Genomic DNA, 13,597 nt, shown 5'->3' with positions numbered 1-13,597 from the left:
CATTAGTGTGTTAAAGTTACATTCTTAAACACTTATATAATTTAATTTAGTAACTGCATCAGTTTATTTACAAACTGATCCACACCTAGATCTCACCTAGATAGATTGAATGTTGATTGTTGCTATTTTTAGACACTATATATATATATATATATATCTGAGTCAGTGACAACTCTACAACAGATGTATTCATCGGATCGCCATCAATGATGGTCAATGATGGTGATACATGGCTGTGTACATAATGTATATACAACTCGTCTAAACATCAACCCAACAATGTTAGATCTGTAAATTTGCTTTCGCAAATTTTTGCTTCTTCCCTCGCCGGGATTCGAACCCATGCTATTGTGATATCGTGACACCAAATCGCCTGCACTGCAGCCGTCCCGCTAGACCACACGACCACCTGGGCTCTCTAAAAAAGAGCTTTCGCTGGCCGTGTGTTACCTTTCCTCGTCAGTTTTAATCTAGCGGCGTACTACAGTACATGATATATAAGGCATGAAGATGTTATTGTTACAGATCAGCTAAATTATCTATAGTAAAGGATCCTACAAATTAATGTAATATACCGTCACAGAAAATAATTATATTTATAAGTACGTCTGAGTAAGTGACAACTCTACAACAGATGTATCCATCGGATCGCCATCAATGATGGTGATACATGGCTGTGTACATAATGTATATACAACTCGTCTAAACATCAACCCAACAATGTTAGATCTGTAAATTTGCTTTCGCAAATTTTTGGTTCTTCCCTCGCCGGGATTCGAACCCATGCTATTAATTGTGATATCCTTTACTATAGATAATTTAGCTGATCTGTAACAATAACATCTTTATGCCTTATATATCATGTACTGTAGTACGCCGTTAGATTAAAACTGACGAGGAAAGGTAACACACGGCCAGCGAAAGCTCTTTTTTAGAGAGCCCAGATGGTCGTGTGGTCTAGCGGGACGGCTGCAGTGCAGGCGATTTGGTGTCACGATATCACAATAGCATGGGTTCGAATCCCGGCGAGGGAAGAAGCAAAAATTTGCGAAAGCAAATTTACAGATCTAACATTGTTGAGTTGATGTTTAGACGAGTTGTATATACATTATGTACACAGCCATGTATCACCATCATTGATGGCGATCCGATGGATACATCTGTTGTAGAGTTGTCACTGAATCAGACGTACTTATAAATATAATTATTTTCTGTGACTGTATATTACATTAATTTGTAGGATCCTTTACTATAGATAATTTAGCTGATCTGTAACAATAACATCTTCATGCCTTATATATCATGTACTGTAGTACGCCGCTAGATTAAAACTGACGAGGAAAGGTAACACACGGCCAGCGAAAGCTCTTTTTTAGAGAGCCCAGGTGGTCGTGTGGTCTAGCGGGACGGCTGCAGTGCAGGCGATTTGGTGTCACGATATCACAATAGCATGAGTTCGAATCCCGGCGAGGGAAGAAGCAAAAATTTGCGAAAGCAAATTTACAGATCTAACATTGTTGGGTTGATGTTTAGACGAGTTGTACGTGATATATGAATAAAACTGAGGATGTCATGACTCGATTAATAATACCGCTTCAGAACTAGTCTTGACTACCCACCATAACTACAAAAATAAACAAAAAACATATATAGGGCATGCAAACGTTAGCAGTGTCTGCAACAAATGACAGGTTTCTATTTGATAGTATCATGAGTATGGTACAATGTAATAGATTGTTCATTCCGTAGCTATAGGAACCTCAGTTGGAATAATTTGTGATCATTTAAAAATTTTAAAAAAATAAAGACTTCACTACACACAAATGTATTTACAGCAAATATTCACGCTGTCTACCAAAGATGAACATAGGATTTCAAGTTATATAAGTTTGTTGTAGCTTTAAACATATTAAAACTAATTTTCTTAATATTTTAGACTCGTACTTGTATTTCAATTTGAAGAAACTAAAGTGCATTTTGTATTATCTTCTGAATACAGTATATGAACAGCTTGACTTACACCACTTGGTAGTTGTTAGTGGTTTTGAACTAGCTGTCCGTAACTGCGAATACACTCAGATCAGTACTTAGTGTCTTTTTGTTGTTGGGGAAAAAAAGTAAAAACACAAAAATACTGAACTCCGAGGAAAATTCAAAAAGGAAAATCAAAAATCAAAAGGCAAAATCAAAAGTCCAAACACATCAAACGAATGGATAACAACTGTCATATTCCTGACTTGGTACAGGCATTTTCTAATGTAGAAAATGGTGAATTGAACCTGGTTTTAAAGCTAGCTAAACCTCTCACTTGTATGACAGTCGCATCAAATTCCATTATATTGACAACGATGTGCGAACAAATCAAACAAAAAATATAGGTAAAAATGTCACAGATAGGGGTAAATAGTCTAATTCGGTTGGTCACATTCGTGAAAAGGGAACGGGATTGTAGTTACGACATATGGAACATATCCGATATCATCTGTGAAACGGATATTCCATAACGGTCAGCCAACTCGTGATGTTGTCCGTAAAATTACAAAGTGATGATTTCAACTTCACCATTTGGAACTCTTGGTTTAAAAATGAAAATTCACAATTGGGAAGCTGAAATCATCACTTTTGTCGTAAAGTTTTGTTTTCAACCGACCCTCATAGTCAATTTCTATATATAAGTCACAAAAAAATGGCAGAATCAAAAGCTCAAACACATCAAACGAATGGATAACAACTGTCATATTCCTGACTTGGTACAGGCATTTTCTTATGTAGGAAATGGTGGATTGAACCTGGTTTTATAGCTAGCTAAACCTCTCACTTGTATGACAGTCGCATCAAATTCCATTACATTGTCAACGATGCATGAACAAAACAAACATACTCAAAGAGTAAAAATGTCAAAAATAGGGGTACAGCAGTCAATATTGTGTTATGATCTTAATATCACTATAAAAACAACAAATGTAACGAAGAATATATACAAGTACCCGCCCACGTCCACTCTATTTTTTTGTTAGATGTATTTATATTTGTATCCATCTGATGAGTTAAGCCTTTTACAACTGATTTTCATAGTTCGTTCTTACGTTACATACTGTTACGCCACTGTCCCAGGTTAGAGGGAGGGTTGGTATCCCGCTAACATGTTAAAACCCGCCACATTCTGTATATATGCGTCTGTCTCAGGTCAGGAGGAGCCTTTATTTCAGTGGTTGTCGTTTGTTAATGTGGTATATAAATGTTCGTTTTTCGTTCGTTTGTTTTCACATCAGGCTCGTTTCGAATGTTTTGCGTTTATCATTTCGGGGCCTTCTATAACTGACTATGCGGTATGGGCTTTGCTCATTGTTGAAGGCCGTACTGTGGCCTATAGTTGTTAATTTCTGTGTCATTTTGTCTCTTGTGGAAAGTTGTTTCATTGGAAAGCATACCACTTTTTTTCATATATTAACCACGCAGACTGACGAACAAACGTAGTAAACGTTTTATCCACTCCCACAAACTCAGTTTTCGTAAGAGATGATAAACTTATTCATGTAAAAATGCCAAATTCTGAAAATCGATGCCAAAGATGACTCTATCATGACATATATAAGCTAGCGTAATAAGTCACTAAGGTGTTATAGAAAGCTGACTATTTTATTTAAAAGGTAATTAAGCTTTTTAAAACTGAGTACTGACTATAAAGTGGCACCTGGCTAAAGTTCTTCAGTAGGAAATGAACTCGAGGAATATATCATACAAATTTTCCTTCGATATTTCATTAACTAAAATTTTCTTTATTTAACTTACATTATGCCATGCGTATTTCTTACGACGAACAGAACTAGTTCATTCATTCACCTCTTAGTTTCACCTTTTCCTTACTTATTTCAATAAGTTTTAAATATTGTATATACTGCCTTAATGATAACATGACTTTATTAACTGTTAAGGATTCGGAAATTTCCGTTTAAAAAAACCCGAAGTTTACCGAATCATCTCATCAATACATCAATCTCATCATACATCAAACATCATCATCACCATCACCGATCATCACCTTCATCAACAAAAAACGTATAATGTTGTGACTACTTCATATAATGTTGTAAGCACTTCATATAATGTTGTGACCACTTCATATAATGCTTTGACCACTTCATATAATATTGTGACCACTGCATATAATGTTTGGACCACTGCGTATAATGTTGTGAGCACTTCATATTATGTTGTGAGCACTGCATATAATGGTGTGAGCACTGCATATAATGTTGCGAGCACTGCATATAATGCTGGTCATTAACATAAGGTAGTCATGGCGTTCCATAACATAATACTACTACAGACAAAGATCTGACTTTGGACAAGCATTTGAATATAACTGAGAATCTCAGTGTCTCTTTATCTAGTTCTGTTGTTGGAGCCCGAAACGCTACACCTTTCAGTCTCGATTAGCTATACCGGTAGAAACCAAACGTTCAATAAAAGTCAGTACATAACGAATACGTATATCTCTAAGCATAATTTTCAATAATGAAAAAAGAAAAATGTCTTCAATTATTAAAATCTAAAATTTTAAAAAGTCAAATAATTAGAGTTATCTCCCCTTGACTATGAAATGCATCTACACTTTTCGGAGCAGATGCCACCATAATGTATGATGCTCTTTTGGAGCTGAAAACACTGCTCTCAAAGGTAACCTTTATAAACCATCATTTAACAAAAAAAAATAAAAAAATCAAGGAGCATATTATGTAAACAAGATCCCAAATATTTAAGTAAATGTATTCAAGTGATACCATGAAATTGTATGACGAAATATATAATTTACAGACTTGTGTTTCACTTGATACCTGAAACCATAAAAATCTTTATACAAACAACATAATTATCATAAAGATACAATATTCAGACATTGTGTCCCACATGTACAGATGTACCGAAATGATGCTAACCGACTTATATATATATAGGAAGCCTAATAACATGATTACTGATATAATATCGCTTTTTTAATGTTGGAACCCGAAGTTTTTTTCCTTATACATTGTTATCGGCATATGGCTTAATGTAATTATATGACAATTGTGTGTTTTAAAAGTCGTGTGACTTTGTATTTTGCGTAAGAATCTGATTCTTTCATTTTTTCATAGTCGGCGACTGATACGTCGGTTCAGTACCACAGGTTTCATGATCCAGGTTGTCCTTACATCAGCGTGGTCAATTGTTATGATTCACAATTTCCCATGCATTTGTCAACTGTTTTCGACATGCTGTTATTCCGTCATATGTTTCCATCAGTAACAAGCTGTGACCCACACACCATGTACAAAATAGCAATTATAAACGGCAGTAATTTATTAACACAAAAATATAGTACCAAATTTATGATTGCTCAACTACGAATAGCGGACGGTTCGCCTCCTGTGTCAGTTTTTCTCATGCTAATGTTACTTGTTAGCTCCACTGATTGCTGCACAGATGCATGTATAAGGTTCTCAGATGACTACTACGTACACTTTGTTTGAGGGGTCGCTCTAGTCAAGCTTCAATGATTCCCTATATAATCAACCAGATTTCTAAAAAAAAAAAAAAGGCGGGCAGTTTAGCACATCGACATTCACCGTCTATTCTCATTTTTGGCTATTTCTAAACAATCGAAATTGTTTTCCCTTAGAATACTTAGAATTCATAAAGTGTATGATAACTTTTCTGTTTAAAAATTATTTTTACAGTTTGACTTTTATATTATATATAGGAAAAAGAAAAAGAGAGTTCTTTCTATATCAGTAATATATCAAGAAATGCCGCTTGAAGTGGATAGAAAACTTGGAATTGATACTAGTATTAAATAGCAAACTAGAACAAGAATAGCTCTCTATATAATATATATCAGTGACTGCAGAAAAACGAGAAAATATTAAAATCAATAGAAAACATAAAATAATGGACTTCAATTAAAAAAAAGGGGAGAGGGCTAGACTTTGAAATAAAGATTTTCCCGTCGACCCCAAATAAAAACAAGATAAGTTTATATAAATACTGTATAGATAAAGTTATTATAAAACAAAACAAATATTTAACGAAGAAAAAAGAGAGGAAAAAAGACCATTTGAAATAAAGCCCATATATATATATATATATATATATATACATGATATATATGACCACGATGTTTAATTTAAATCGCATAAACCAAAGTCCATGCATGCAAAAACATATATAATTGTATTGTTATGTGTAAGAATAAGAATAAGAATAAGAATAAGAATAAGAATAAGAATAAGAATATTTTATTTATATATATGAGACAATATCTGAAAAAGTCTAATTTCCATGTCCCGCACTTCACCAGCAATTATTTTTTTATTCAACCATCTTTTTTGAAAATTTTAAGTTTGAGTATAAACTAAATTATATAATGCACCATGGCCTGCCAATTAAACACTCATTCTTATATTTCTTCCAATAAAATATTGTAATTTAAATGTTCAACCCCCCCCCCCCTAAAATCATGTTGTCCCCTGTGTTTTTTTGAAAACTAAATCATTCAAATAATATCCAAATTAATTAAACAGGCGTCCGATTCTCACATATATGATATATTATATAATAAACTTGCCCCTAATTTGTCTTTTTATATTATAATTATAGCATGTAATAAAATTTTGCAAATTTTAAGAGAGAAAAAATTTGTCCCCAGGGGTGATTTCCCTCCTGTTACCACTGGTTTTTTTTTTACCTGTGGAAACGTTTACAAGACCAAGAGTTATTTTCCCATTATGTATTGTGAAGAGCATCATTTCCTGAATGCATTAGTACAAAGAAATAATTGGAAAGGCGGCCAGGTTTGAAAATTCAAGCCCATCCAAGGTAAGAATTTATAGAAAAATACTTATTGGTGTTCTATCCTGTTACAGCCTTTTCTTACACTTTCTGAGAATATTTTTAAGTGTGCATCACAGCATTAAGTGTGTTTTTATATCATCTTTTTAAAAGTTATATGTCACAGGAAATACACTTACATTTAATGTGATAAAAAGGACAAAAACTATCGCGTAATTCCTTTCTGTTACGTTCTGTCATGTTACCTGATAAAAAGTAACAGCATAACCATAATCAGTAACAGGACAATTTCACTGAAGAATCGAAAAGTTAATCTACTATATGCCAACCATTTTATTTAATATAAGTTATCACCACCATATTAAATAAATTTCTAAATAATATACAGTATATTTAATAAAAAAATTAGGTTTTTTGCTTTTGATAACAGCAGAGAACATTGTGCAATTCTAGTTTAGTAGATAGTAATAGAAAGGAATTTATTTTAGAATTTTTCCTTACCTAGGCAGATTTTTCATCTTGCAAATACAGTTTCAAAGGATAAATGACATTGTTTGCTGTTATCTTCCAATTGTGACCAATTTAAAATGATGTATTTTTCTTAAACTTTAAAATAAAGCAGAAAAATCCTTTCTGTTACCAACTCTGTCCTGTTACCGTTGTGCTGTTACTCAAGATTCTTTCATGTTACCAACATATCTGACTATATTTAAGTATATTTCTAAACCTTTTGTATTGCAAATGCTAAAATCAATAATTGGCATTTGATAAACTATTGCAGGATATACTAGTAAACCACAAATATTGTCTTAAACTTATTCCTTATTCCCATTAGAAACTTTTTAAAATTGATTCACTTTGGTAACAGGAAAGAACTGGATTTGTTTTGTACCATTTTTAAAATAGCCATTGAATTGTTTGAATTACAGACAACGGTTCCTAGATCCCCAATGTGTGTTCTTCGATTTGTGCTATTAAAATACTGGGTCTAAAAAAAAAATTTTGTTTTTTCTTATTTCCAAAAATTAGACTTTTTCAGATATTGTCTCATATGTCTTTGCATTAACTTATGATCTATATAAAAAAAGGGCACACATGATTAGCTGATATTTTTAGACATGTGACACGGTTTCCCATAACTTGTTTTGGGTTCTACTGTATTTACAGAGTTGTCTCCCATGTATATGACAGGTGGGATTATTCAAAAGTCCAACAATGGACTGGAAAGTGAACTTGTTTGTTTGTTTGTGTGTTAGTTTATTTAATTGTTATATTTGTGATGACCCCACTGCTACAGATACCGTTTATGAAGTCTTACAAAGGACGCAAGGATTATCAAAGGTAAAAAATAGTCGTTACCTGTTCAGGTAGATTAAAAAAAGATGGCGACGTAAACAATGAATCACTTACATTGTACCCTTTATATTTTATGTCACGATTTTATTTTAGCTACATGTAACAATGAGAAGAATAATGTGTCTGATAAATACGAATGCGAATCGTTCTCTACGATGACCGGGGTTTATTTTCTAATGAAATAAAAAGGGGGAGGGTGCTCATAAATCTACAACGTATGGGTCATAATACTGATATTTGAACGGGTGAATATAAAGTGCGAAACGAAATAGAAACGAAAAAAAAAACGGTACGAAAAGAAACAAAACAAAAAGAAACGAAAAGAAACGAAATCAACATAAAATGGAACGGAAAGAAATAGGAACCAACGAAAAGAAACGAAACGAACTGAGGAATAAAATTTAAATCAAATTGTATTTATAAATATTATTTATTGTCTAGCATGTCTAGTTTGATACAGTTTTTTGTTAAATTGAGAAAAAAAAACTGTGAAACTCAGCGTAATCGTTAACCAGCTGTGGTTTAGGAACGACTTAAACACAATATATAATATTTGATAATGAACTCTATAAATTATACTAGACAGACACGGTTAGGCACGGACCATTTGACTTAATTGCGGGAGGGAGAGGAGGGGTTATAAAAAATATCCTGGCCCTGATAATGCTGATTTAGGTAAAAAAAAAATCTGTCCAGCACTTGAATTGAAAAAAAAAATCTTGCCCACATTTTTCCAATAAAAAAAATTAATTCCCAAATAAATTTTCTACATGGAACAATGAAAACAATAATCTGTCCCGCATAGCGTTCGAAAAAAAATCCCAGTCCACATGAAAAGACCAGAATTCCCCCCCCCCCCTCGAAAAAAAGTAAGTCAAATAGTCTGTGCCTTAGTCGGTTTTAAACTTGTATGCTCCAGTGTACCATGTGTAACAGCCAGGATGACAACTGTAAGGACGTTAATTCCGATAGGCCAGTCAGTGTGCCTCACCCTCACGAAAAACAACAAAATAGCGGAGAAGCAACAGATAACTATTTTCCAAACAACAAATTCCTACAAGCACCCTGACTGAGACCACTCTTGAAAGCAGATATCATCTGTTTGATGACAAATTATTGTCTTCTTGAGAGAGGTTGGTAGGCGATATTAAAAGAACGTTGGAACTTATAAATCACGAAAGAAACTTATCGCCATGGAAATACAAAACTTTAGACTGAAGACAACAGACACAGGGGTAATATATACGATACTCCGAAAGGGCGAGTAGACCTTGCTTCACAAGCTACATCCTTCGTTTTGCTCATGCAACTACACAATAGATGCTAAGTCTCATTCAGTACATTGACGTCACATTCAATTAAGAGAAAGACAATTGGAAGATATATCCTTCGTCATCTGTATAACAGGCATTTCAAAACATTCAAATTTAAATGAACTTTATAATCCTTTTTGTTATCTTATCAAGATATAAAAGATTGCAGTATAATTAAAGTCCTCAAGATAAATTTGAGATTCGATGACATCCTTATCCTAAGAACTATGCCGCTTTAAAATAATAAATGATAATGTTAATCAGAAATCTCTAAATCTTGTTGATACTAATACTTTTTTTGCAATAAAATCATGCTTTCTATGTTTGTCTGACTGTAGAATTATCTGTTGGACGTGTATAAATCTGAAAACTGTATTTTGTAATTGTAATTCTCTTTGAACTAGCTTTCAGTAATTTACATAAGTTTTGATCGATACCTTATGAAATTTATTTCTTGGCTGTTTTGTTTTATCGTGGCGAATTCGAACTGATTTTTACATTGTTATGTTGTTTTATATGTGTCTCCTATATACTAATAATAGCTACACATAGTGCACGTTTTTCTCATTGTTGAAGACCATTGTTGAAGACCGTACGGTGACATGGCTGCTCACATCTACGTCGTTTTTTTTAAGTTTTGTTTTTAGAAAGATAAAAAAAGAATCAAGTGATCCGTAATTTGATTTCGTTTCTTTTCTTTTCGTTGGTTCCTGTTTCGTTTCGTTTTATGTTAATTTCGTTTCTTTTTGTTTCATTTCTTTTCGTTTCATTTTGTTTCTTTTCGTTTCATTTCTATTTCGTTTCGCACTTTATAGGCACCCATATTTGAACAGTCTAATCTCTTAATTTGACACAAATTTCCAGTGGCTTTTAAAAATGTCAAGGGAAAAATCACAGAAAGAATTATCTCAACTGTGGGATAATAAGCTCATGGATATAAAATATTATTCCCCAATATTGTGTTTTTTGTGTGATGATGTATTGTATAGAGTGGGGGGGAGCACATATTGGCCAGGGACACAATTTCGCCGTTTTTTATGATTTTGAGGTGTAAAAACATCATAGGATGGCCGAAATGGAAGAAATATGAAGATAAATTAAATTTTATAACAAATATGATTATTTTTTTATTAATTAAACTTAAACAAAATTGTGACACTTACTGCAAAGGACCGAAAAACGGACAACGATTTTCAAAGAAGTTTTTCTTAGTTATTTTTTGTCTGATTGGCCTAAATTTCTGTTTTTTATACCTTTGAAATGTCTGCTGTTCATCTATAATGAAATTTATTTGATAAATATTATATAAAGCTCCAGTTATTTGGTTTTAAATAGATGTGTAAAAAAGGCGAATATGTGTTCCCCATTGACACAACAGCAGGAAATTTCAAACACCCTTTAATCTAACTTTACAGATGATTTTTATCAAACAAACATGTTTTCAAGCTTAGGAATGTTTTGCAGTTGAAGTTTATCTTCATATAGAAATATCAGTATACTTCAAGAACATATATACATCATTTGTACATGTAGAGACAGTAGAGCTGAACAAAAACTGTAGAAAACAGAAAGATATGGCGAAAATGAGCACCCCACTCTAGTAATCTATTAAATGACCTGAGCAAATTGGTCTAAAATTGATAAATCAGCATGTGCAATACTGATAATGTTGTGCCCCATTCATATATTGAATCAAGAGTTCTAACGAAAATTGCTTTTCAGACAGGTCCAATATATATGGAAAAAGATGTATTGGCCCATGGAGTTACAGCTAAATTTGGACCTTCAATATATTGATTCAGATACAGAATACTGGATGTTAACTTCCTATTTCAATTGAAGCTTAGGCTAACTTAACTTTAAAATTGTTATGCAAAAAATAAATTTGTGTCATATTTTCAACTAACAATGACTAATATAAAAAAGAAGATGTGGTATGATTGCCAATGAGACAACTATCCACAAAAGACCAAAATGACACAGACATTAACAACTATAGGTCACCATACGGCCTTCAACAATGAGCAAAGCCCATACCGCATAGTCAGCTATAATCATGATAATAGGCCCCGATAAGACAATGTAAAACAATTCAAATGAGAAAACTAACAGCCTTATTTATGTAAAAGAATGAACAAAAAACAAATATGTAACACATAAACAGTTAATAATCATAAATACTTAAGAGTAAGCCTTTCAATTAATATCACTGTTCAGGCCCGTAGCCAGGAATTTCTAAGGGGGGGTTCGTTGGACTCACAAACTCGACTTTAACAGTCACAATTCGAACAGAACATTGACTTTAACAGTGCTTATTTGTTTTCAAGGGGGGGTTCGTCCGAACCCCCCTGGCTACGGGTATGCTGTTTCATTTCTGTTGATCAATTATCAGAACCCAGACTACTCAAGAGTAAGAATTAATGGTTAATCTGTCTGATTTGACTCTAAATGGGCAATGAGTGTAAGTTTCATAGTTAATATTCAAGTGTCAGATCCAATACAGCTAACATTGAATCTATAACAGGGCCAATACAGAAACAGACAGTTAATAACACTATAGTATAAAATGGGGAAAAGACTTTAAATTTTTATTGTCCTGTCATGTTTAAATACATGTACAATGTACAATGTACATTTGTAACATTGTACTGAAAATTCTCATTTAAGTTAGCAAGAGACATATTCTGTTATAATTACCACTTACAACATGTACAACTTTATTTAATTCTCAAGTACCTGGTTATGAAATTTTAAAAAGATTTTTGATCTCGAATACTCAACAATTATCAAGTCTGTTTTACTTTACCTAAGTCACTTCTCTAAAAAACACTTGCTGAGACACAGTTATCATGCTTAACTACATGTAACATCTTAAATAATTTTATTAGATTATTTCTACTAACAATACTGTTAAATACATGTACATGCATGTGCATGCATATAATCTTCAATCTACATGTAGTGCTGTATTTAGTATCCCATACCAGTAGTCATCCCCATATTTGTCACCAATTTAACAAAAATCGATAACCAGGTTACCATTGAATCAATTCAGAAATTACCATGGAATTGCAATTAGTCACCAATTAAAAAGATAACTTTGCTCTTCAGGAGCCCTTTAATGGATTTAATTATGCTATAATAACATGAATAAGGTTAATCTTAAGATTTCGGCAAAAATGATAACTATGAAATATTTGCCACTGTTCAGCCACTAGTTGTAAGCAATTCCAAAATATTAAAAAAAAATGAATATATGTATTACTGTACATACATAAATAAAATGTAGGTTAAAAGGAGTAAGATTGCACATAATGATTTAAGATTTTAATAAAACAAGTCATAGGTTTACAGCCTTCATATACAATGTATTGGATTTTCTCATGGGAATATAACTGTTAAAATCTGTAAAAGTTCCTTTTTATGACTGTTTCAGTTTTACAATAACTAATCATAACATTTATTATGTTGTAAATTTTACAGTGTTTTACAATGTATCATGTGTTTGTTTATAGCCTCACGGAACTTACACATGTAACTTTACCACACAGTAATTGTCCAAAAATGATTGCTTTTACCATTTTTGTCGAGCCAGTGAGTTCGACTTTAGTCGAAAAAGCGAGACTAAGTGATCCTACATTCCGTCGTCGTCGGCGGCGTCCACAAATATTCACTCTGTGGTTAAAGTTTTTGAAATTTTAATAACTTTCTTAAACTATACTGAATTTCTACCAAACTTGGACAGAAGCTTGTTTATGATCATAAGAAAGTATCCAGAAGTAAATTTTGTAAAAATAAAATTCCAATTTTTCCGTATTTTACTTATAAATGGACTTAGTTTTTCTGCGAGGAAACATTACATTCACTCTGTGGTTAAAGTTTTTAAAATTTCAATAACTTTCATAAGCTGTCCTTGATTTGTACCAAACTTGGACAGAAGCTTGTTTATGATCATAAGATAGTATCAAGAAGAAAATTTTGTAAAAAAAAATTTCCACTTTTCCGTATTTTACTTATAAATGGACTTAGTTTTTTTGCCAGAAACAAAACATTCACTCTGTGGTTTTTAAAATTTTTATAATGTTCTTAAACTATCC

General features: G+C 32.7%; 1 protein-coding gene across 1 annotated transcript in view; it reads left to right on the top strand.

Moving 5' to 3' along the window:
* The first annotated feature begins 7,998 nt into the window (after nt 1-7,998).
* LOC143052109 (fasciclin-1-like) overlaps nt 7,999-13,597 on the top strand; it is a 28,655-nt gene continuing 23,056 nt past the window's right edge. The window contains exon 1 of the mRNA XM_076225082.1: nt 7,999-8,172. Within this exon, the coding sequence (XP_076081197.1) occupies nt 8,047-8,172 (126 nt within the window). The 5' untranslated portion in view covers nt 7,999-8,046. The remainder of the gene's footprint in view (nt 8,173-13,597) is intronic.

Source organism: Mytilus galloprovincialis, chromosome 11, assembly GCF_965363235.1.
Source record: "Mytilus galloprovincialis chromosome 11, xbMytGall1.hap1.1, whole genome shotgun sequence".
Taxonomy (NCBI): domain Eukaryota; kingdom Metazoa; phylum Mollusca; class Bivalvia; order Mytilida; family Mytilidae; genus Mytilus; species Mytilus galloprovincialis.
The sequence above is the reverse complement of the archived record's forward strand: the minus strand, read 5'-3'. Positions and strand labels throughout refer to the sequence as shown.